Source organism: Arachis hypogaea, chromosome 6, assembly GCF_003086295.3.
Source record: "Arachis hypogaea cultivar Tifrunner chromosome 6, arahy.Tifrunner.gnm2.J5K5, whole genome shotgun sequence".
NCBI lineage: Eukaryota > Viridiplantae > Streptophyta > Magnoliopsida > Fabales > Fabaceae > Arachis > Arachis hypogaea.
Window position 1 is genome coordinate 116,638,592 of NC_092041.1, and position 26,809 is coordinate 116,665,400.

Here is a 26,809-nt window from a genome sequence, read left to right on the forward strand (position 1 = left end):
GGGCGTGCTGCGGTTCATGCCGCTGCACCTGACCCTGAGGACGATGACGATGATCAGCATGGGCCTGAGGGCGGGGATGGTGCAGGGGCGGCTTCAGTTGCTGGTGGTAGTACCCAGGATGGGGTTCACGGAGGTGAGTGGTATGGCTCCGGGATGGGTGACGGGGCTGAGCCTAGTGACGCTGGACTTGGGTCCGGTCCTTTTGGACATTACTTTGTTGGAGTACCCACCGACGACCAGCCTCAGCAGGACGGTACTCCATGGGTTATTCCCGGATCACAGTGGCAGGACTTCCTTGGGACAGATACGCTTGATGCGGACTTCGGCAGTCCACGGTTTCTAGCGGAGATTTCGGCTATCATGCAGGAGGACGAGCCGGGCAGGAGGCGTCCTCAGACCCCTGGCACGCAGGCACCCTTAGATGTTGATCTGAACGAGCCTGCTACGACACCTGTTGGTGACCATTTTGCTTTGGGAGGTACCCCACATTCCGCTTACACCGCTGCATCACAGTCTGTCGCCGGGCCGTCTGCCGCACCACTCCATTTTACGCCACCCGCACAGCCTGCCCCGCATGAGGACGCAGATGAGATAGAGGATGAGGAGCCGTTTATCCGCAGAGGTCAGAGGCCACGGGTTCCCCGTCGTTTTGGGACAGGCTCCCACTTATTTAGATGATTTACATTTCATGTATTTTGGACGTTAGGGTTCACTCATGTACCAGACCGATGTGGACTACTGTTGTTACTTTAGAGCTATTTTTCCTTGTTGTGTCCTCATCTTATTGTACTTAAAAATCTGGTATTTACCTAGTGGATTAGTGAGTATGTATTATCATTGAATCATATAACACTTTAGTTATCAACTTTTGAAGTCATGGGATTTCTAATTATATTCAAATTCAAATGCAACTTTTTCATTACTAGAACGTAAAAAGATAAACAGATTACATAAGTCATCTTACATAACAAGTAACAGGAAAAATAAAATCAATAAACACTAACAATAACAAGATCGCTACTACTGGCCCCCCGTGTGAGACGGTCCTCCAAGCTGTGGGCAACTCCTGCGGGTGTGTCCGGGTTGGCGACAAAGGCTACACCTCTTTGGCCGATTCGGATCTGCCTCGTCCATATTCGTCCGTATCCTGGTGGATCTCGGACGACCCTCTCTCGCACGCCTTTTGGCAGGATCCGGGATCACGGTTGGCCCGTCGTAAGGTGGCCAGAATCCCTCCGGTATCGGCGGTGTGAATCCCATCTGGTACACACGGAACACTGAACTAATCTGATACATGCTGTGAACATAAGAGGACCAGGTAACCCGTGAGTAGGCGCAGCATGCAAGTGCGTGCTGGCACGGGAAATGAAGTGCCTGGAAGTACCCGCAGTCACAGGTCCGGGACGCAAGCGATACTCTGTAGGTACCCAATGAGAAAGAGCCCGTCGGAGTGGTCTCGGCTACGGTGAACTCGGAGTTATCCCGGTCATACAAAGTCACCGTGAAGCACCACGAATTCTTCAAGTTGGCCTCTATACACTTTACCAAGTACTGACTGAATTGTTGTCCGGTTCCCATCTGGGCCTCAGCCTCTCTACCCTTGCGAACAAAGAGTTCCGCAAGCCTTCCATATGTTGCCTTCACCAAAGAGCATACAGGGAGGTTTCTGACACCCTTTAGGATTGAGTTCACACACTCCGAGATATTCGTCGTCATGTGACCGAATCTCCGTCCGTCGTCACGATGCTGAGTCCATAAGGAATAATTAATCCGGTTCGCCCACTCACACATCGCCGGGTCTTCAGACCGAAGAATATCAAACCAGTAATCAAACTCAACCTCGGTCTTCGCATATGCGGCATTCACTAGAAGCCTACGTGCATCCTTGCCCTTGAAGGTAAGGGCAAAATTAGCCGCTACGTGTCGAATGCAGAATGCACGGTATGAAGATGGAGGTAACCAACCTCCGTCCGGAGCCTCAAGCGCAGCCTTTATGCCGTTATGTCTGTCCGATATAACCAGAAGACCGGGCTGCGGTGTCACGTGCTGTCTAAGGTGGGAGAGAAAGAATGACCAAGACTCTGCATTCTCACCTTCTACTAGTGCGAATGCAACGGGTAGAATGTTGGAGTTCCCGTCCTGTGCAATCGCGATGAGCAAAGTACCCCCGTACTTCCCATAAAGATGGGTCCCATCAATGCTAACTAAGGGCTTGCAATGGCGAAATGCCTGGATGAACGGTGGAAACGTCCAGAAAAGTCTGTGGAAAAAAGCTTGAGACTCGTCTACTTGTCCACTAACTCGAACAGGACTCGTCCGTAGGATTGCAACAGTACCCGGCATCGTCAACTGGACTCCCAAAACCCACCTGGGGAGCTCATTGTATGACTCATCCCAGTCACCGTATACGAGGGCAATTGCCTTCTGCTTCGCCATCCAGACCCTCCTGTAAGTCGGCCTAAACCCGAAGTGTGCTGCCGTGGCATTTAGGAGCACCTTGATGCTGACGGATGCATCAGCCCTAACCATTGGCATAACGAACGCGGAAATCACATGATAATCCAAGCTCCTGTGGTCACTCGAGATGGAGGTCGCAAGACAAGTGTGAGGTCCATTGTACCGCTTGACCTCCCAAATGCCCTTGCGCTTCTGCAGACTCAGTCGAATCAACCAGGTGCACCCATTCCCAAACTCAGAACACTTGCCCACATAACGGCGATGATCAGACTCCACAACCTTGTACTGTACCCCTCGCCGGATGCTGTAAGTCTTCACACTTAACAGGGCCTCGTCTTTATCCTGAAATTGCTGACCAACCTGGAACTCTGTCAAACCAGCAGTCCCTTCAGCATCTCTAGCTCCGAATCCAACAGAGTGCTCTGAAACACCCTCTTGCCTCATGGCATCTAGGTCCAAAGAGGAAAAATGTGGTGGATACTGCTGTGTGCCAGAACTAGAACCACCGACTACCAATGCAGGCTCAGTAGCTCCAACCTCGTCGCCGCTGTCATCCTCAATCATATCCGGCTCGACGTCGTCCTCCTCTACATCACCCAACACTCCGTCACCGATGCCAACCGGTGGAACTCCCTGTAAAGCGTTCGGCAGAATATCAACTGATCCTACCACGTCGCCTACTCCATCATTCAGATCAACAGCAAAAGACGGGGAGGCGACTGGTTCGACCGCTGGCTCGTACACAGGGACGGACGAAGAAGCAATGGCAGGCCTGGAACTCGAACCGGCTGCCGCTGCTTCAGTGGTGGCATTCCGGTTCGAACCCCCTGAGCTGGATACCACATCAACCAACTTTGCCAACAACTCTGGTGTCCTAACCTCGGGAAACTGCCTCCGACATAGAAACATGACTTGCAGGTCCTCATCACTACCAATCGTGAAGCAATCATACTTCACCGTATCCTGCAAGACAGTGATTGGAATGCGATAGAAAAACTTCTTCACTCGCTTCGCACCTTCCAGACCAAGTTTCATCAGCACAGATCTAACAAGATCATCATAGCTCGTCGTTGGTTTCACGACAATACAGAGAGGATCCTTATCTGTGAACTTCACACCGGAGCGAGTTTTCCTCTTAATGGATCCTCTATGGTGAACCAAAACCACAAAACTCTCCTCACTAGCCATATTACACCCTCTATGAGGGCAACTCACGTTTAGAACCATATATATACTGCACTGTCTACCACTAAATCGAACCGGACTGGTTCGAATTCAGTTTGTGTAATTCGAACCAGCTTGGTTCGAACTATGTGCTACGTTTTCCTCCCAAGTAATTCGAACCACCCTGGTTCGATTTACTTGAATGAATTTCTCTCTTAATAATTCGAACCACCCTGGTTCGAATTACTCATGAATAGAGTTCGAACCACACTGGTTCGAATTATATAAATACAGGGTTTGGCTCATTGCAGAAACGAATTTCACTTTGGCTCATTTAGGTAATTTGCAACTTCCCTTGGTTTATTCTAGTTTTTTGCCCTTTAATTTCAGTTCAGTATATAAATAAAATTGACTATCAATGATTATTAAGATAAAAGTTTTTTTTTATTCTTGAGTACTGATGATTGATTGATAGGATTTCGAATTTTTTTAAAAGAAGAAAATTGAGAAGATGAAATGTTACAAGAAAGTTTTTGTTATGTTTTTTTTAATAAAAGAAAGAAGATATGACTTAATAATAACGTTGTTAACATATACGTTATTTACTCTGTTAATAATTCATATAAATTTAACAGTAGAATAATATTGAATTCATTTAAAATTTTTTAAAATATAAATAAAATATTTAAAACGTTAAAAAATAAATTAAAATTATATACAAATTTTTAAAAATAATAACGCAATAACCGAACCTTTTCTTTCTTTTAATCTTTTCTGTATTAACAATGACCCAATGGCTTTGTAAACCCAAATCAAAGTGATCCAATTCCAAATTACTAATTGAAACAAAAACAAAAGTGACAAAATCATAAAAAAGGACACCAAAACAAAAATAAAATAAAACCATTTTGACTCAAACTCTCACTCCGCAATAGCTCCAGAAAGTTAGTAAAAAAACACACTTAAGTATCAATCAATTAGTCAAATAATTAACTCACCATTTACTTAATCAAGTGTGGGTGGGAGTTCAAATCCCAACATCAGTCATATATCCGTTATAATAATTTCATAGGGGATGATGTTTTTTTTTTTTTTTTTTGAAAAATTTCGGTCACAGTTATCATTTTTTATTTTGGGCCACACAATAATGGCCTTTTACTCAACGTTCAAAGCCCATAGTAAATCTCGTCCAAAGAAAAAAAAGCCCATACTAACCAAACTTGACAAGGTGCTTTTTGTTGGATAGTGGTGGGGACTCGGAGAATAAAAGAGGAGCATGTAAATGAAAGAAACAGAACTTGCTAGAAATCTAGAATACTCTATAAACTTCAAAACACTAATTAATTTACTCAACACTATTTTATTATTTCTTTCAATAGCTCCATTCAAATTCAGTTAATAATAAAATTTATTATATTAAATATGCTTTTTTTTTTATAAAATTTAAATTCCATAAAATATTATCAATTGATGAGAATTCCATATCTAGAAAATTCTCTTCCTTTAACCATTATCAACTTTGACAACTTTTATGGTAATGAATCTCCAGCCTTTTTATTTTTTCTGGTAAAATGCTCAGCCATTTTTAATACTGTAGAGTTTAATTTTAATCCTTATTAGTCAATCAATTAAATATGATAGAATACGTTTTTTTTATCTAATTTAATGAGTTATTAATTTGAGTCAAATTTATTCATTAATTAAAAAGAAATCTTTCATACTAATATTTTTACAAATTTAACAAATACGTAAATTAAAATTATTAAAATTATTTTTTTTGTTATTTTTAATAAATAAAAAACAAATACATTAAATATTTGAAATAAATTCTATTTTTATTTGAAAAAATTTATTGAATCACTAGAATTAAAAAAATGTAAACTTTGAATTTTTTTATTTATAGAAAGAGAGTTAAACACATCTAATACATATAATTAATTAATTACACATTATTACGTAATTTTGTTAATATAGTTGCATAAATAAAATACTTTATATTGATTTATTATTTCAAAATAAAAGTTGCAAAGAACACAAAGATTAGAGAGTGTGGAGAAGGCGAATGGGAAGATCGTCAGATATGGACGCCGAGATGACGGAGGTGGCGCCGTCTGCGGCGGAGGCACCGCCGCTAGGGGCGGTTCCGTCGAGCTCCGGCGAAAGTGACTCCGTACGCGACTTACTCACATTGGCTCGCCAATTCATCAATCAAGGAAAACCTTCCCAAGCTCTCCAAGCTGTAATCTTTTTTCATTTCTCTCTTTCAATTTTATTTTATTCTTCCAATTCTATTAAATCAACTATGTTTATCTTCATTCCAATCGTTAATTTGCATAAAGTTTTCTTTTTTGTTATTACTTCACTGGAATCGTAGCTTTTTCTTTTCTTTGTACAATTTTGGTCACTTGTGAAGTTTTGTTTATTTGTTTATTTTAATTTTTTTTTTATATATGCGAGGTTTGAATTAATTCAATACTGTTTTGTGCAATGGTATATAGAGCATGCTTACCTTGCTGAGTAAACTAGCCAAATCAGTTGTGTATGTTGGATAAATCAAATTATATATGAACATTGTTTTGGGATGATTACCATAACTAGTTTAGAATTTACCAAATGAGTAACTTTTTATTTGTTGGTTTTGTTTATTGATTACATCTGCATGGTGGATTTCAAAATATGATTCTGGGGTTGGTGACTTTTTTATGATCAAACTCCCTTAAAATGCTTTGAAGACTTAGTGGGGAATTTTGCTTAACTCATTGCAAATGTTTAGTACACTGTTCTTACTTTCTACATGAACAATCTAGCTACTTGTTTTTGGAAAGCAGCATAATTTTAGCATACATTCGGAATGTTTAGAATTTAGAACACCCCTGTTTTGGAGTTTTTAAATGATGGAATGGAAATGGAAGACTATCATTTAAAATTCTCCATTATTGGATTTCTATGTACATTTTACGAGTGATGATAGAGCATCCGAAAAATCTTCCGACTAGGTGAAGTATACGGTAAATCGAAACTATGTTTTGATAACCTTAAAAAGCAATCCATTATAACTTTTCATTCATTTAGTGATTAGGAGAATGCTTATGGTGATGAGATAGGAGGATAAATCATTTCACACTTTTAAAGTCCTCCTAATTTTAGGATTTCAAATATACGAACAAAGGAAGCACAACCTAGGCATGCTGTGTGTAAACATGACTTCATACTTTTCTGGAAGAAAAATCAATAAGCCTTGGCATCAGTAAAATGAATATTTCTTTTCATGTTTTTGGTTTTTATTCAACAAATGGCTCTTGGTTGGAGGTTTTTGTATCCAACTCTGCGTACATGATACGTTGTAGGAGATCATAGCCTGAATTTTCACCAACGCATCGTGGCAGCAGGCAGGAGAGAATTTTATTTTTTTTATTCTAATGTTTCGAGAACCCTGACAATCAAGTGATTTCAGTATTATCAGTTACTCCACAGAGTCGATGATCTTTTTTCTTCTCTGATAAATGAGGAGATAATATATTTCAATGTGATATGTGTGAAACTTAATCATGTTTATAGACAGATACTAAAATTTTTGGCCATTCTTTTGGTGGCTGATGTGTTTTTTTTTTTTAAACGGAAACAGGTAATTGTAGCAATGAAATCCAAAGGTGGGGATGAAGCTGTATTTCAGTCCTTGCATCGTGCTCGTGAGGTGTATAGAAGTAGACTTCAAGACAATGCTGCTGTTGACCAGCTAGCTTCTTTGTTTGCTGAGTGCGCCATTGCCGAAGCTCAGCCTGTAATAATTGAACCATCTGCAACTAACACCCTCGTCCCTTCAATTGCCAGCCCGTCAATTTCTTCTGATGCTCATGGGACGTCCATACTGGCTGAAACCGGCAGGATGCAAGTAGTATTGGATGCGGTTTCAGACGGAAGCAGCTTCATCTGTTTGAAGTGTGGGGGCCTTGTTAGTAATCATCGTAAAGACGAGCACTATGCATACTGGTGCTCTTAACCCCAATGCTTTGTGTAGAGCGAACCGAAATCATGAGCCGAAATCATGCTTGTTGATGCTTTTCTATGCATTTTCAAGATCAAGTTTTCTAATATCTTGGAAGTGAAGCTTTGAATGCCTTATACTTGGTCTTTGAAACATTCATGTCAATGTTATAGTAAAGTTTACATTAGCAAACTTTTTTCTCTTTGAAGAATTTAATGCTGTAAAACCATAGTGGTTCAGTAGTTCAGTAGTTGAGTCACCAATACAGAAAATTTTCTGAGTATAAGACTTGGTGTGATTGATGTCCATTTGGACTCTAAATGCTACATTTGAGCCACAAGAGTACATTGTTCTCTCCTATGTTTACTCTTTTTTGCGGATTTTTTGTATGTAATGATGATGAGTTGTAAGATAATGGAGATAAATGATTTAGCTCTTGTCATTTTGTCATAATTCTTTCTTCTTTAGGGGTTTCCATTATTATGCTCCTTTTTCGGGCATGCTTTCAGTACCATTAATCTTGCTTTATTAAATTGGGTTGACACAATGGTAGAACCATGATTCTTTGTTGTATTGAATTACAACTATGATTATTATTTTTTTTGGGTTCTTTTTGCAACATGGCAATGGATACCGTGGGAACAATTAAACAGCAAAATACAACTAGTAAATTGTTGCTTGGGAAATGTTGTGATTATTTTATCTTGTACATTGAGTTGGTGCATATTTGTTCACTATAAATTGGAGTGAAACTTATTTTATGTGGATTTTAAGACCCATACTAATAGTAAAAAAATATGTATCAACTTAGCGTATGAGACACAAATAAGTATAAACATTACATATTCTCTCTCTTTTTTCTTTTTTTGACATCTTGCTTGCTTTTTTTTTTTTTACCGAAGATATGGAGACTCGAAGAGACTATGCCATTTGAGCTATTGCTTGCTTAAATACAAAATGAAAGTGAAAATGTACCCCAACACCAAGTTGATTGACTGGTAGCCAAACCCAATTTCTTTTCAGTGGTCTTATATTAGAAATGATTTAAAATAAAAGGAATGGTAAGATAGAAACAATAACAAGTCCAAATAGAGAAGATGTGGACTAAAATTAAAATCCCTTTCAATATAGTAACTAATGTTCTTTACACACAAAAAACCTTATAGACAAGAAAAATAATACACAGAAGAATTTTCCCTCTGTTGGTACATGACAAAGCAATGTTACAGTACTTATATCAACAAAAATCAATGTGACCCAAACATGACGAGACCACAAAAACTTACAGTAAGGTATTAAAAAAGACCCTTAATAATACATATTTCCACTAGAAAAAAGAATATTTCCTTTTTTGTTCCCCTCTAGTATTGATATGGACAGACTCAGACTATTCTCCAATGCTTATAAAGCAAACAACTATCTCCTATGCTTCAATTATTAGGGTAGCTGTTTGGCAACATTGCAGCACACCTCACACAATGCTCCAAATGCATCAACTATGGAAACTTTCCAGTATTGCACAGTATTAACAAAGACTGATAGCGGTATATATAATGTCAGCAACCATTTATACTACACTGCAGCAAGAAACAAGATTGTCAGATCAGATCAATGCATCTTATAAAAGAAATTGTTTGGATAACAGTAACTGAGTAATAATTAGATGAGAAGATATTAGAGAATATAATTTCTGAAGCATTTCTGAAGTATAATGTGTACTTTTAGAGAATAAAATGCACATTGTAACCTTTGATGAAAAACAAAGGGCATCATCTTAAAGTAAACCCTGCACCTTAGAGGAGACACTCATTTTGAAAGCTTGTGTAGCAGCAGAAGTGATTGCTTGAAGTAAGAATAATATACATTATAAATAGTCATTACCCGCACCTAGTTTTATGTTCTTTCCAATGCCTTGTGTCCAGAATTATTCATGTAGAAAAAAACAAATGAATACTGAGCCACACCAAACGGCTGATCAAAGAGAGGATCACTTCCTATGTTGCAAGGCACGGGGACGTGGCTTGGCTCTCATGATCGTCTCATCACTATGTCGTATCAATTCGGAAAGTCTCCATGGCTTCTGCCACTTCCACTTAAATTGTAGTAGCCACTGATGATGGCTTCTTTTCCACCTCCATAGCTTGCCAGATGCTTGTCCTGCCATTGCCAATTTTTTCATTGGCAACTGCCCGATGGGTACCATCTGCATCGAAAGAAAATCTCACATACTTGGTCTTATAAAAATATGTTTGCCAGTTTCACATGAATGCAGAACAAATTACCCTTTTACTCTCATCTATAAATGCTGCTGATTGCCTCACTTGGCCATTAACAATGCCTGGTGTATATTTTCGCTGTTTCTGAGCTTGCACGGAATCTGGAGACAATGGTCCCGTATCTTCATCAGCATTATGCTTCAATGAATTTGGAGAGTTTCCCTGTTATATCAAGTGATGATAAATTAACAACTAAAATTACAGTGATGACAATAGTATTATGGCCTGTGCCTTAAACGGTTTGAATTATTTGCTTCAAGTTTGGTTTACAGTTTACTTGGTATGCTAGTACGAACAGTTTATGTTTGAAAAAGAAAACCATTAATATGTATGATAAGTATTTTGACATATTATGCCCAAGAAACCGAGGTGGTATGCCATGGTTAATTTCTTCTAAATATGTGAGTTAATTTTTGCTGAGAGCTTTACAGTTATGTATTTTATTTTCAAAATCTTCGTTGATTTTTCCTTGAATAATAGGCAGACAAGATCTTACAGAAGGTGGTGCTGCCAATGTTGTTGCAACGGCATGCTCCCTCACCTTTAGCTCCTTCTCAACTTCCTTCCTCTTGATCTCACTTTGCCGTAATAGACCAACAAGTTCTTTGATTTGATCTTTCATTTCCTTGATCTCAATGTCCTTCTCCCATAGTTGGCACCTGCAGTCATCGTCTCGTACATTAAATTTAAATAATAGTACAAGCGAGCCAATATAAGCCACTCAACAAAATACAAATGCTGTATACTCATTTAACGAGATTTAAATTATTGCAATCAATTATCATAATGTCAAGCCATTTGTTAAAGGAAACTTTTAAAACCTAAAAGGCACCTTCCCTCTCTGTATGTAGTTATTGCATTGAAAATAATGATAGAATTATCAAGATATAGAAGCCAGACTTATACGTGTAAAGGACACCAAATCATGTCAATGGCCCTTTGTAGTTCTATTTCTATGAGCTCATTTCATCCTTTAAAGAAAAGTAGAAAATATGATACATTATTGTTCTAAAATTTACAAGAATTACCAAACTTCCTGGTTCCAATAAGTGAGTTTCTTTGTTGAATTGGGTCAGATTTGCAAATTTGAAATAGATCAAGAGAAAGATAGAAAGTGATTAAGGATTAAAAAGTGCACCTAGCATCTGCAACAGAATTAAACATATATTGAAGCAGATTCTTGGCTTCTCCCATTGAGCGTAACTGGTTCCAGCGTCCACGACTAGTGAAAGCCCGTTCTCGTTCTTCTGCCTCAGAAAGTTGAGAAGCCATTGCCACAAGTGAATTAGATGATATGCTCAGCATGCTCTCAAGTGAAGCTATTCTGGCCATTCTTGCATTTGGTGGCATGGACAACACTCTGAGAAATATGGCAAGTGTTAAAAAGCCATTGAGCAGAGAGAGCTATCCTTTTAGATTCCATGTGTTTATTATTTGAAAGAGAGAATTTTTTCAAGATGTAAAGAGGTAAAAAACTAACAAATATAATTATTGTATTTATTTAAAAACAAGGAATACCTAGCAAATCCATTCTTCCCTCTTGGAGGACTGAGACCTTTTGCAGCAAACTCATTTACTTGCTTCAGCAAGGATAACTCTTCTGCAAGGGCAGCTCGCCTGAGGATTACATTCAAATTAAGAATCAGAAAAAGAATCAATGACATTATGACAACAATACAAATCAATTAGTACGAAAAGTAATTAGTGAACATAAGTTACATACACTTCGCTTTGCTTCTCATACTCAAAACGAACTTCATGCTCTTTTACCATGACTTCTAGCTCGTGATCAAGCCACCGTTGTAAGGACTTCTCATTACTCTGTAAATGATGAAAACATACTTATTTAAGATTTAAGCTAGCATGGATAGTAAGCAAATCCAAGAGAGTGAGAAAGTATGCTACCTGCCCATTCGTTCCATTTCCATTCATTGTAACTGGAGGATGAAAGAGAATAAGAATATTAATAAAATGAAAGAGAAGATCCATCTACTTAAACTCCCATGTTATTCACTAAAAGACAGTTTCCTATACTTAAGCCATTTTAAAAGAAAATCCTTTTTCAACTGATCTATTAAAGTTAAGCCTGATTGTTTCATGCCTCAAACCAGATGACATGCCAGTTAATAAATACGAGCATCGTCTGTCTCAGTAGCCTACAAAGTTAACGTTCTTGTTGGCCACAACAAATCATACCTGAAGTATCTCGGCTGGAAGATTTGCGAGCTTCCAACAATTCCTTTAATCGCTTGGTTGCCATTGCAGCTTCTTCAGTCTTTCTTTGAAGAACCTAAGGAAACATTTAGTTATTAGATTTAGTAACTTCTTATGATAAGTATCAGTCAAGAATCAAGATAACCACAAATATCATCAAGAAAATAGGTGTTTCTATAACCATCTTATTTATTCAATTTATATTGGTCAAAGAAGAATTTATTCTATTCTAAGAATTATGCATATTGCATAGCAAAATGAAAAGCAGATGGGAGCACAACATGTTGAATATCACAGCACAAAAAGTGTTCTATTTGTGTATATTTGACATATTTTGGAGGAAGTCATAGTTTACTTTGGCACACACGTCAATGTCAATCACCCAAGAATACCTAGAAATTTGGATAATGAAGGTATAACATGTATTCAATCTTGATTAATATTTTGCACATAGCCATACGCCTAAACCCTGGTGCTTCAATTTACAATGCACCGTTGCTTTAATTGACAGAATTAACTACATGCAACAAAATGTATATATATATGACTTGCCCAGATTATTTACCACTAAATTGAAACATATCATCATATAGATTTCATTCTTTAAGAAATATTTTTCCTATATTTTTAAGTACAGGCGTTGCATATAAAAGGTGAAACAGTAAATGCACATAAAGCCACCACCACCACCACAAAATCTTCAATCTTAATATATTTATCTCTAGTGTAAACTAAAATGTCCAAGTTAAAAATTATATAAAAACTATCATCTAACAACTAGGAACCCTCACCAGTTTTTGGCGCTGATTTAATGCTTGCAGCTTGTGCCTTTCAAACTCGTTTTTCCTTCCCTCCTTCCTTAACTGTCTCACAAAACATATAACCAATAAAGGCCATAGAGAATAATGCAGTGCAGGCAGGTAAATCATGTTGGAAAGTGTTAGATTGATCATGATCAGCTATCATACTAGCACAAGACACAAGTCCAGCTAAACATGGCCATCTCTGTATACTAATTCTACCTATTGAATATGAGTTGTTTGAAAGCTTTGTAGAAGCAGATAGTTTGTACCCTAAATTAAGTATTAACTCGTGCTTACTCACGCTTTCCTTTTTTCTTTTTTTTTTTTTTGAAGAAAAAAATAGCAAACTTTTATCACCTTAAGTTAGTTGAAAGTATTGTGAACAAATTAAACAAAATCATGAAAAAATGAGGAAGCTTGACATACTTGCAGAAGTTCTTTCTCTCTAGAAGCTTTCCATTGCCGAAACTGTTCTGATTCTTGTTTCATCCTTTGTTGCAATTGAACCTGCAACATTATTCAGGTTACAGCAGACAAAAGTACATGATCTCAATTATGCATTTGCAAAGTACAGAAATCAACCTTTTGGGCCTTTATAGATTGTATTTCATCTTGCAGTCGCTTTGCTGCTTCGTCACTTTTTTGCTTTTGTTTCAGAAGCTGGACCTGGCTCTCTTGTTTCTTCTTCAAATCCAGGATCTGAATTCATATATTTTGAAAGATTCTACCACTGTCAAATTGTTGTAACCAAAATCATACAACTGTAAAACAAATTCAAATGAAAAACTGGACTCCTCACCTGAGACTCAAGGGCTTTCAGCTTTTGTGCATGGATATCCTCTGATTTATGTGTTTGTCCATCAGAATTAGCAGCAAGATTTTCAACCTCAGCCAAAAGTCGATCCCTCTCTCGCTGCATTTACAAATCAGATGCATACATGAATATGAATTTTCTGCATGAGTAAAATTAACTTTGCACATAACTTCTATCAAACCTGCACAGCTCTCTTTTCATCCTCCAGCTCCATTATCTTCCTTCCAAAGTGTTGCTTGAGAGTTTCAGCATCAGATATCCCAAAAAGCTTCATCTCAGACTGTACAGACATCAATCCCATTAAGTAAGGTAATAAAATAAGAGAGAGAAAGAATATGGTAGTCTCTTCTTGAAGGCAGAGATTAAACATTATGCTCTGTAATTATTCGATGATGAAGTTGGGAAAAGACCAGTCAGCTACTGCTTTTATTATTTTAATTTGATTTTGGCAGCTTGTTAATGAAGAAATCCTTGGAATGAAAAATCTAACTATTTGAAATCAGAAGATAAGGGATCAAATCCAAGAAGTGAAGCAGTAGAATATCATTTTCTAAGCTAAAAGCAGAAAACACCATCAACCATCAAAAACAAAATTTCTGACTGTAGGGTTATCAAATCATAGAACACAAGTTACACAATGGTTCTATTGATTTGAATGCTATCCTCTAATGCATAATATGTCATAGATATGGGTTTAATTATATGTAAGTATAACAACCTCTTTCTGCTCCAAGCGTTTATTCAATTCATGTAACTCTCTGTCCATACTGTTTTGCAGTAATGTATGCTCCCACTCTTTTGCTACTTCTTCAATTTCCCTTGAATCACCTGTAAAACTGGCACTGTTAACCAAGGATCATGGCATTCTAATCGAATATTTAATATTAGCCTTATCAAACAACTTACTCAATTCAGGCCAAAGACAAGTCTTACCTGTTGTTTCACTCATTGGATAATCAGGGGCTGTGATAGGTAAGCCCCTCTTAAGCCCATCAGTCTTCACGTTGCATGTGCTGTCATCCTGGAAAGGAAATTTAATACTTAAATGCATAGCCTCACAGAATGGCTGTTGTAATGGAAACTAATCCATATAGTGGAATGCAAATACCAAGATATGTCTAGGTATTAAATTGTTAAAAAGTTGTTAAGTCAAACAAGAATAAAAAGTTGTTAAGTCAAACAAGAATATCAACTATGGAATCAGAGGCATACATAAGCATCTTTTTCACAGTGATCTATAACACTAACAGGGCTTCGAGTACGGTATTCATGAAGTTCACGGCAGAGATCCTCATTTGCTGCTTCAAGCCAAGCAATCCTTTCCTTCAGGACCTAAATAAACAGTTATAAAATGATTATATATTAATTACAAAAACATAAACCATATCAACACGTGTACTTTGCGTAAATCAAATTATTTAGTAGTGTCTATGAAAGAGGTCCAGCTACGATGAAGGCTGGGATACTTTCTGTCTAACAAAAAAGGTAAGCATTGATTGATGCCCATCTGTTTACCATAAGTCATTTCATTAATGTTATCACTGACCTATTATAGGAAATATATTAAACGTAATGCAGAATTTAACACATTTCCAAAGATTCAAGCTACCAGAAACCAAACTACCTGAACTTCCTCAGAAGAGCCACCCGAGCGAGCACAAAGTTCTGCTTGCAAATACTCTAATTGTTGTCGCATTTTTAGCATCTCACTGGACATGGGATCTCTGTTCACCTAAGGAAGAATAAAAATATAAAATTAAATGTATGCAATATATATTGAAAACGAAGAATCGAAGAGATATGACATGGAACATAAATTTATGCAGATACTTACAACAGGCTTATTTTGGATATTGCGTGCACGATTTGCATACTTCAAAGTGTTGAGGGTTTCCTCAGCATTAATATCTGCGGGACTTATGCAAGCTGGAAAAGAAACAGAAACATATTTTATTGCAGCGAATATATGTACATTGGAAACGAGCATGCAATACAACAATGTAATACTCATCATCAATCTTAGAAGAAAAAAAATTGTGAAGAAGAATAGTAACATGAGATCCATGAAGAAGCTTTTCATTTTTGGTTGAAGCTTATCTTGTGAAAGCCAATGATGGGAGATAAAAAAAATCGACTAGGATACAAGCAAGAATAACCGAGTTACCTATCATAACAGTCCTGCTGTTACCACCAAGTGAATCCTGCAAAATCATTTAGCTTTATCTATAAATACACAACTTCTAGAAAAGAAAATTTATGTTAAAGATCAAAGAAAGAAAATAATAACATTAGAGAATTTGGTTACTTCTATTTCTTATTTTTGTTGTCATTCATTCAAACACGGTGATATTTTCAAAGGGGAAAATACATCCTTTTTAAACTGACTTAATAGTAAGCATATTTCAACATCATTAGAGTATACTACGAGAAGGTACACTTAGAGATATAAACCTGCAAAAGCCTAGTAAGTTTACTGTCCCTATAAGGAACATGAGCTCCTTCTTTTCTCTTCTTTTCATCACCAAGCGCACTAATTACATTACCCAGTGCCAGAAGTCCTTTATTTATATGAACTCCTGTATGAAAGAGAAAATTAATAGGAATATATAATGATGAAAATATTATTTACTAGCACAAATTATTAAAGCCATCATCTAACCTTCCTTAAAACGCAAGCCATCAGATCCTGTTCGTTTAGCTCGTTCTGATCCAGCAAGATCCACTAAGTGTAACTTGGCACAAAGATACTCTTCATTCATGGTATCATTTGCGCCGATCTCGCTGGAACTATTGAGCTTCCGCATTTGCTCTAGTGTGATGGTGAAGATGGCATGTGAACGACTAGTTGGCCACATATTAATAGAAGAATAAGTAATAAACAAGAACTCAAGCATAAATTACAGCAGTTAATAATGATGCCAACAAGTAAATTCAGGAAGATTCACTGCGGGGAAAAAAGGTTATTTGTAGTATAAACATATTTCCTCCCATAAGAAATTGAAACTTTAAGTACAACACTGGCTTTAAAATTTAAAAGAAAATAACTCAAAGCTTAGTCTGGTTTTTAAGTCTGTAAATCATCAGTGATTTAGCAATAGCCAATAATTGAAATCCATTATACACCATATCTTCCTTAGTTCTTGTTTTAAAATTATCTATATTTCACATTAAACAGCTCATACTTTGATATCCAAAATTAGTTTATGAATCTAAAAGTGAAATAAAAATACCACATGAATAAGCACAGATTCATGCAGTCTGATAAGAAGGAAAATGCATTAGTTACCTGGATTGGTTGTTCATATTTGTGCTCCCGGTTGCTCTACTCAATGATCCTTGTTCTAGGCAAGCAGCCATTTCTTTCAGTGTTGTAACGCTGACTTCAGTAGATCCTGCCAGGGTAATGACACCATTTGATGTTTCACGAATTTGAATTGGTGGTTTCCCAGGAACGTTTACTTTCCCTGCATGTCCATTTGCAGTTTCTGGTTTGTTCAAAAACGATGGATCCAGCAAGTCTCTTACTTCTTCTTTAAGAATCTATTCACAGATAAAGGTTGTTAGATGTATAATCTTAATCAATTCACAAGTAATAATCTATTAGTTTCAGGCAATAAAGAAGAACTAAACTTTCAAAACCATGGCTATAAGCTATCGACACACCTCAATAAAGGAAACATGCAACTGAAATTCGCTTTGATGCTTTAAAATCTCGATTTTGTCAAACAAGACACTCATAACTTGGGGTATTATTCCTCCTTGGTAATCATCTTTAAAGCCAGTGCCCATGGTATATGTTTTCCCAGAACCTGTCTGCAATGGAGTAAAAATGTCATGTGCTAGAGAGAAGTATGTGCAGTGCGTGCAACTTCTGTCCCATTTAGCAGTTAACTATACCTGACCATAGGCAAGAACAGTTGCATTATATCCTTGGAACAAACCATCAACAAGGGAAGCAACACATTCACCGAACATAGCAGATGAAGGAGAACCAGTGCTCCCATAGACATGATCAAATGTAAAGGAATGGGAACCAATTTGCACCTGCATTCATTTGCAATTAGCATAAGACATAACCCCACTTTTCAGCTACTCAAGGCAACTAATACAGTCTGCAATTTTAGATGAAGGTGTCCAAAGACTTAAACTTCAAGTCCTATGTTTTTTTTTTTTTTTTTGGTGTACAACTTCAAGTCATTTTCATCCACAAATTCAATTTTCACGGAAAATATATTGGAATTCTTAGTTTGTTTGTATTTAAAGTATTTTTAATACTTTTTCAATTAGATGTAGAATGAATATGCAGAGTAAATTATTACTTTAACTTATTATTTCAGGGGGAAATCAGCTGATATATTCTTACCAAATACAAAATAGTGAAATTTTGACATAAATAGGAGAGGAAAATCATTCATGAAAAGCAAGTGAACTATAGTCCAAAGAGTTGCTTTCATTTACAAGGACCTGTTTGTCATTTACTGAGTGTTTGGAATCTCTTTTGTTCAATTGGAATCAAAAGGAAGAGAAGAAGGAAACAAGGAGTTCATTTCATTTATAATTCAGTTCATCTATTGAAATGATTTTAGTTCAAAGGATTTAATTCATTTTAAAATACAAATCACCTTGCGTATAAGATTTTGGTGATTGGTAATTCTTACCTCTTAAAACTTCATAAATCATTTCATTTTCATTTTCATTTTCAATCATTCCAAAAATTTCCAACATCAAAGACATACCATTACAGCAAATTACATCCCATAGACCCCTACCAGACAAAAACCAAAAAGACAAAAACGCAGCCACACAACACAAAAATCAAACATTTTCCCCCAAAAATTACATCACAACTATCAGACCAACAGAGCCGTTCCACCACACAATCAAATTCCTAAAGTCCAACTCCAAACCAAGAAATTGCATAAAAAGTCAAATATCTCAATCAAGCAAAGCATCATCATCAGAATTCAGATCGCAAAAATATTATTTTAAATAAAAAAGGAAACAAATTCCAAATCCTACTTTCTACTACGCAAGCAAATGTCGGATCCAGATCTTCACCTAAATTCACCAAATCCACACACTGTATCATCCCTAAACAGTAGAACATCAATGAATCAACCCAAAATCAAATCATTTTCACATGTTAACAACAAAACAATGGCTTCAACTTTCAAATTGCAGCTGCTGCATCATTAATCTCCATCCGTTATTCATTATCCATACCGTCCCGGAATTATCAGCAATCAAAGTAACAGACAACAAAAAAAAAAAAAAAAAAAAAAGCGCATTGTAACAACCGCAGTCGGAAAGTTAGTTACAACCGTATTACCGGTATTATTGTAACCGCCAACTGTAACTGAATTTAAGAAAGAAGAAGAAAAAGAAAGAGTATAATTTCGGAAGCATTGTTGAGATTTGATGAGGAGAACCTGAGGCTTGCCAGGGACGACGGTGACGCAGTCCTTGCAACCTTGGAGCTTCTCGTCGGCGATGAGCGGTCTAACGTGGACCGCTACTTTGACGCAACAATCTTCACCTGTTGCTGCTGCTGTTGCTGCTTCCATGGCTGGAAGCTCAGTCACGCGCACAGCACGCGCGCACAAAAGAGGCTTGGTGTTATGGAATCGCAGCTAAAAAAACACACACAGTGTGATATAGAATGCAGTAAGAGAAGAAAGAAAATAAGATGCTGAAGGTGCAGAAGAAAATTCAATCGGTTCCTTAGAGTAGTGTTGTCAATGTGTGGTGGAGAGAGAGAGAGATGCAGTAAGTGGTGATGGTTTCTAGTTTCTGGAACTTCTACTGCCACAGAAGAAGAAGAAGGAGAGAGAGAGAGAGAGAGAGAGGTGGAAAAAGGTGATATAACTAATAAGTGTTTAGCTGCTATAACTAGTTTTAATGGTTTTGTTTCTTTTCTTTTCTTTTATTAAACACAAAGGTTTAGGCTGAGAAAAATTAATATTTATCTCAACTACTCAACTGGTACATGTCCTTCTAAGTTTTTCTTTTCTTTTCTTTTCTTTTCTTTTCTTTCTTTTTTTCTTTCTTAGAATAAGCTACTGTTTTTAATATTAAAAAAAATGGTAAAAACTTAGGTAAAGTTGACTAAATTTTTATTTAATGGCTCTCAGCTATCAATTTCACGTGAAGTCGACTGCACCTGAATTTTTACCTAAAAAAATGGAAATAGTGACGGTTTTTATTATAGTAAACATAAATTAATTCTATATTTATAAAAAAATAAGTGAATTTCATAAAAGTATCGAAAATAATATCAAATCTAATTCTCATTTTTTGAATATTTTGAGTTATTCTGTCAAAATATTTCAATCTTTAATATGTATTAAATTAATTTATATTTTTCATAATTAAAATTGTCTATATTTAAATAGTTTATTTAAAAAAATTAAATTCCATATCTAATATTTAAATAATATCATTATTTGACTTTTTTTATCCACTATTTAGGTCATCTCAATAGAAAAGAGAGAATGAGAATGTATATAATTTTTTAAAAAATTTATAACATAATCAAACATTTATAAATGGTAAATTAATAATATTCGGTACTAATAAATTTCAGAGATAAAAGGTAAAAATTGATTAGTGTTGACTTAAATGAAATATATAAAGAAAATGTTTGTTACTAAATATTTGTAAAAAAATTTATAAGAAAATCTAATCTATAATAATAAAAAAACAAACTACATCGAATCGAATAAATTGTTTAATTGGTGGAAGATTCTATATTCTCTATAAAGTATAAAATTCTTGCTTCATATTAAAATATCCATTTCAGAGAAAAAAATAGCATCAAGTGAAAACTCCATAGTCCATAGACCATAGCGGTGAGGACAAGATAGAAGAGAGGGACGGTTTTGGAAAGAAAAAATTTTAAAATTAGTAAAATTTATTAACTTTAACTAATATTTTTAATTATAAATTTAATTTTTTAATTTAATAATTTAATAATATATTATTAGTTTATATTTTAAAAAATTATTAATTAATTATTAATTAAAAATAATAAATTCTATTAACCATGGAGGGTGTGAAAGAGTGTAAAAACCACACTAATCATTTTCTCTTTCACTTCACTGTACCCTTCTCTTTTATCACGCAACTTTCCCAAATTGCCCTCCACTTTTCGCAACCACACCATTGTACTCTACTCTTCCTCCTTGAGAAAATAAAGAACCTTCTATTCCCCATTACACTACACTGTACCTTTTCCGCAAAAAAGATAAAAACAGAAATACTTTAATAATACACATTTGTATTTATTGCTTAAATAATTATTTAAATATATAAATTTGTGACTTAATAACTATATTTAAACTAAAGTAATAAATTAATAAGTCTTACAAAAAATTGTTAAATCATAGCAATAATAATCATAAGAAAAGAAATTAAGATTCCTTCGTATGGCATTTTTTTATTGACAGAGAATATCTCTCTTGAAATTTAAGTGTGCAATAACCAATTTTTTAATTTCAATATGGTAATGTGTAAGATGAGTTATTTAATAGTGTAATTCCTTTCTTTATTTACATAAAATGATATATGTTGTGAAATACATAAAAATCATGTGAAATCACTTAAGTCATCGCCTTTGTAAATTTAATATTTTGCTTATAAAATTACCTAAAACAATTTATACCGTTAAACAAAAATCTATAAATCAGTTTACATCAAAATTTTCATATAAATTGTTACATACATGGACCACATAAAAACTTTTGATACATGTAACTGTATAAAATTTTATGAAAAGGATTGTGTGATGGAGTTAACAGATGAGTTGTAATATTTGCTTGAAGAATAAGGTATAACCTAAGAAAATAAAAAAATAAAAAATAAAAAAAGGAATAAAAGAGCAGAAAAAGGCACGTGAGGAGTGAGAAGAAAGGGAAAGCTTTAAGATACACCAATGTGTATAGTAGCTTCCTCTATCCTCATCATACACGTTCATACCTCACATGTTGCATTCTACTTTTCCTCCTTTTTGCACCCCACAAACCTTGCATATTTCTTTTTCCAAATTTAATTTTAATGTATTATCACCGTATTTAATTAATGGAAACATTTCAAGTGCACCGAAAGTACCGATACTCCAATTGTTTTAACCGTTGATCTGAATTATAAAAAATATAATATATATATTAATTAAAATCAACGGTTAAAATAATTGGTGTACCAATACTCTACGGTACACTTAAAATGTTTCCTTAATTATATAATATTATAATTAATATAAAAAATTCTTTTTATTGATTATATTATATAATTAAATAAGAAAAAAATCTAAAACGGCTCCTGACAATTATTTCGAAAGACAACGAGGCTCTTAACAAAAAAAAATCAACTCGGCTCTTAATAATTACCTCGAAAAGACAACTAGGCTCCTGTGTCAAAAAAAATCAATGTTTTTTTTTTTGCACAGGAGCTAATCAGTAAAAAAAACAGAGGCCGGATTTGGTTTTTTTTTTTGCCCCGTTGTCCATTCGAGGTAATTGTCAGGGGTCGGATGGGGTAGTCACTCGCTCTAATAAAAATAATAACTATTTTTTACATAATACAGTAAAAATAATTATCTTTTATATTGACCGCGTAAATAATCATTCAAGAAAACGCCGAATTATGATTACACGACTGTATAAAATATTTTACATTATCAATATATCAAAATTAAACTTATCTTTTTTTCAATATAAATAAAAATTTAATTTTAATATACTATTAGAATAAAATATTTTTATACATTTATTTAATTATATAATATAATATCAATAAAAAGAATTTTTTATATTAATTATGTAAATAATTATTTAAAATAACAAATATAATAATTAGATAATTATATAAAATATTATATATTATCAATACATTAAAATTAAATTTTACCAATATTTCACTTGTTTATTTTATAAATAATTATAAACTGTGTAACTTTATTTAAATTGACATAAGTGTCATTTATTCCTAACTCTAGATTTTTTATTATATATATATATATATATATATATATATATATATATATATATATATATATATATATATATATGATGTTGTTGAACTAAAATATATCACAACTAATTACGTTTTCCATCCATGGAAAGAAAAAGAGAAATGCATCTTCTAGACAACTTTGAAATGTGCTGCATGGCACCAATTAATGTTTCTCTTAATTTTCTTAATTATTATGACTTTATTAGCCAATAATCACATGCAATCATCATGTGTGTATACATACGGATAACTTGTTGATTTATTCATTTACCAAATTTGTTGTGAGCCTTTATTATTATCGGAAATCTTGGGTAACCAGAGAAAATCAGTCAAAAATAACCATAAGTTACTTTATTTAGTATTTATTAATTATTGTAACAATTAATAAATACTAAATAAAGCAAGTTTTAGCTGTTTTTTTTTTGTCTCCCTATTATTATAATATAAGGTTCGTCAGCTTATTTCTTGTTTATACCTAAAGACATTTAAAAATATATATATATATATGTAAAATAGTTGCCTAAGACATGCAAAAAGATATTATTATTATTATTATTATTATTATTATTGGGGACAAAGCCTTAACTCATGATAGTTAGTTTCTTATAAAACTGATTCGAGTGAGATAAAAGATTGCACCGAAAGAGTGGGAAATAAAATAATATAAAAAGAAGAGAAAAGAGAGTAGAAAATTAATTAAAGGTGGCATATAGAATAAGAATTATGATACAAAAGGCTCATTTGATAAACGATTTTATTAGGTGATGATATATAATAAAAATAGTTAAAAAAAAAAAGTTAGCCATCCAAAAATTTAAAACTTACATATTTAAAATATAAAATTGGTTTCGTTAGTAAAATGTTTTTTTAATAGATAATCAGCTAATAACAAAATAGTAAATAAGTACATGTTAAGATTTTGAATTGTTATATTATAAAGATAGAAAAAATATTAAAATAAAAAATATTGGCTAATATTGTTGACTAAAAAAACAGGTTCCTAATATATTTTTATAAAAAAATATAAATGATGTTAGCTAGTTATTGACTTCTTTTTTTATTATTGACTCAAATTTAAAAATAATTAAGACAAAGTAAGAAATGACGGAGAAACAAAATGGTTAATTAATTAATTAATTAAGTAAAGGGATGTAGCATAATTTTTTTTATTATTTACGGTATTTTATAACCTAACAGATCAAAAATTAATTTATCACGGTAAATAAACTGATCACTCGACTTAACATTATATTAATTAGCAGAAACAAAATCACAAAAACTCATGACTTAGGCTTTATATTCATACATAAGGATGATTGAAGTTTCATTTTAAAAATTTTCCAAATGTGGGTCATTTCTACTTTGTCAATATATCCAAAACAATGATAAGCCTCCTAAAAAAAAACTCCTTTGAGTGAGACATATCATATATAGTCTTAGAGCGAGACAAACTTATCTTTCAACCTAAACGTTATTAGAATATATACCAAAAAAATCATTTATGTTTATATTTATATCTATATATTAATTAGGTAAATAAATACACATTATTATTTATTTTGCTTTCAATATATATTAATATCAGAATAAATGTAAAATTCATCTCATCATGTGAAATGTATATTCTATTTAATAAATAACAAAAATGTATATATATAGTTATATACTTTAATTAATATATAAAATAAAAGAAATACACATATTTTTTTTTTTTAAATGTGAATAGAGATGATGAAAATAAAAGAAAATGGAGACCGATCTGGGCACCCTATTGGGCATATCCAGCTGTAATGGCTTCCTACATCACATGCAATAATAATCTTCATTTTCTATAATAATATGAATAGGTCCCATGCCTCACACTACCCTCTCACTCTTGCCATTGCTAATATGAAATTATGAATTTCTTTTGGGCAGTGGCAACCAGCAGCACAAATATACTTTTCAACTTTGTAATGAGCTCGCTACTTTTAATCTAAACATTCTTAATTAATTAATTAATTAATTATGCCTTTTATTATTAACTAATCATATTAGATGATTGTATTTATCTTTGGATACATTAATCCAAAGATATGTATATACACTATTTTGACAAATAATAGAATAAATACAAGCACAAGAGGGAAAAAAAATTTAATTATTCTACTGGTTCTATAGTTTTGCAAAATTTTCAATTAGATTCCTATATTTTTTTTCTTTTAATTGAGTCCTTGTACTAAATTTTTTTTTAATTGGGTCCTTATACTTTTTTTTCCTTTTATTTAGGTCCCTGTACCAATTTTTTTTTTATAGTTGGGTCTCTATAAAATTAAGCCAATTACTACTAAGTTGGACTTAATTGAAAAAAAATTGGTGCAGAACTGAATTAAAAAAAAAAGTATAGGTTAAAAATTTCACGAAACTATAGGGACCAAAAGAGTAATTAAACAAAAAAAACTGTGGCTAAAGTAAAAAAAATGGTGACTTTGTTTAATTTTTGCTACAAATGAAAATTTGTAGTTAGTGAAGGTGACGCTTTTTTTATTTAGCCACGGTGTTTTAGTCCACAGAATAACAGATTATGTTAACATAAAAAGGGTACAATTGAAAATTTGGAACTGTGATGTATAGAATAATTGGTGTTAAAATAGTCATGTTTTTAAGTAAAACCTTAAATGTTTTGATAAGATTCTCTGTTACCTGAAAAAGAAAAAAAAAATTAAAGGAACATCACTGTATTGAGAAATTGAGATATGAGTTGATCTTAATGTAAAGAAAAACCAAAGAAATTTTGTCATGAAAACTTTTATTATTGTATTGTATTGTACCCTATAATGTTTATTAGTTCTTAAGTAAATAAATAATTAGATATCTGTTTTATTATCTCTATTAATGAAATAAACTACTATATGTTTTGACAAAACTTTAACTATTTTTTATTGATAGTAGGGAAATATTATTCCGTTTATAATTTAATCTTGATTTGATTTGTTAACCAATTCTTTTTTTTTTTTCAACTTATTATTTCTTAATTATGTCGGACGTGTGCATATATAAAGGAGTACTCCTTCTTGTAGTGAGTATTCGAACCTAACTCGCTCCTGCCCTAACTTAGTCAGCTTTAAAATCTAAATATCATAATTTTCAATTTAATAAATACTTTCAGATAATAATAATTTGTCATCTTAGAGTAAGGTACTAGCTCAATTGAAAAACAAACAGATAATGTGGAATCAATTAATGTCTTTATTTATTGGCTTGATTTGAGCAGTTTTTTAGGGTCAAATTTATTTGAGTGAACGGTTTTATATCCCTTAGCTTCTTTATTTGAGTTTCATTTTATTTTTTATTATTTAATTTTCCAGCAATAATTAATTAAATTGTATATTATATAGATAAATGAAATAAATTAACAAATTAAAAATTACAAAAAGAGGGAATTCCACGAAACAAGTAAAATAATCTTTTCACGGTAAATAAATTTTTTTTGTTATTTACGATATTTTTTAACCCGACAAGTTAATGACTAATTTGTCATTAATCTAAACTCTATTTAAAAGTTTATTGCTGGTAGGTTACTGCCTATGATGCATAGACACTGACACGGACACGGGATACGACACGACACGGGACACGCCGACACGCGAATTTTAAAATCTTACATGACACGGGGACACACATACATATAAAATATAAAGTATTTTTTAGATAAATCGTCATGATATTTTGATATTTTATTGATATTAAAATATAAATTAAAATTTTTAATTATTTTTAATGTCTTATTTTAATTATATCAAGTATTTAAAATATTTTTTGTTTTAATAAATAATAATATATACTATATCTAAATTTATTTTAAAAATATATGTTAAGAATAAGACAGGACACGCTGACACGTGATGGTATTTAGGTGTGTCTAGATGTGTCCAGAGAAGAATTTTTTATTTTTTATTAAGACACGGTCGGACACAGCAGACACGCGAGTCGGACGAGTGTCGGTGAATATCGTATCCGAAATGTATCCGTTTTATTTTTTATTAAGACACGGTCGGACACAGCAGACACGCGAGTCGGACGAGTGTCGGTGAATATCGTATCCAAA

General features: G+C 33.6%; 2 protein-coding genes across 3 annotated transcripts; one reads left to right on the top strand and one right to left on the bottom strand.

The window, feature by feature from the left end:
* Window positions 1–5,619: 5,619 nt before the first annotated feature.
* On the top strand, window positions 5,620–8,059 carry LOC112756105 (uncharacterized). Its single transcript, XM_025804539.3, has 2 exons — window positions 5,620–5,860; window positions 7,247–8,059. Exons 1-2 carry the CDS (start codon window positions 5,684–5,686, stop codon window positions 7,619–7,621), a joined length of 552 nt encoding a protein of 183 aa, XP_025660324.1. The 5' UTR covers window positions 5,620–5,683; the 3' UTR covers window positions 7,622–8,059.
* Window positions 8,060–8,706: 647 nt separating this feature from the next.
* On the bottom strand, window positions 8,707–19,759 carry LOC112756104 (kinesin-like protein KIN-4A). 2 transcript variants are annotated; one of them, XM_025804538.2, is made up of 26 exons: window positions 19,143–19,759; window positions 17,611–17,757; window positions 17,377–17,526; window positions 17,000–17,253; window positions 16,373–16,554; window positions 16,165–16,289; window positions 15,878–15,914; window positions 15,548–15,639; window positions 15,338–15,445; window positions 14,926–15,045; window positions 14,647–14,734; window positions 14,432–14,541; window positions 13,895–13,993; window positions 13,699–13,812; window positions 13,482–13,598; window positions 13,326–13,406; window positions 12,888–12,959; window positions 12,079–12,172; window positions 11,788–11,819; window positions 11,606–11,703; window positions 11,401–11,499; window positions 11,021–11,242; window positions 10,424–10,541; window positions 9,889–10,044; window positions 9,494–9,809; window positions 8,707–9,183 (listed from the first exon to the last, which is right to left on the bottom strand). In XM_025804538.2, the coding sequence occupies exons 1-25, from the start codon at window positions 19,275–19,277 to the stop codon at window positions 9,594–9,596; spliced, it is 3,066 nt and encodes a 1,021-aa protein (XP_025660323.1). In that variant the 5' UTR covers window positions 19,278–19,759; the 3' UTR covers window positions 8,707–9,183; window positions 9,494–9,593. The 2 variants fall into 2 exon arrangements, with proteins under 2 accessions (XP_025660323.1, XP_025660322.1); XM_025804537.3 differs by having other exon boundaries at window positions 10,379–10,541.
* Window positions 19,760–26,809: the final 7,050 nt, after the last annotated feature.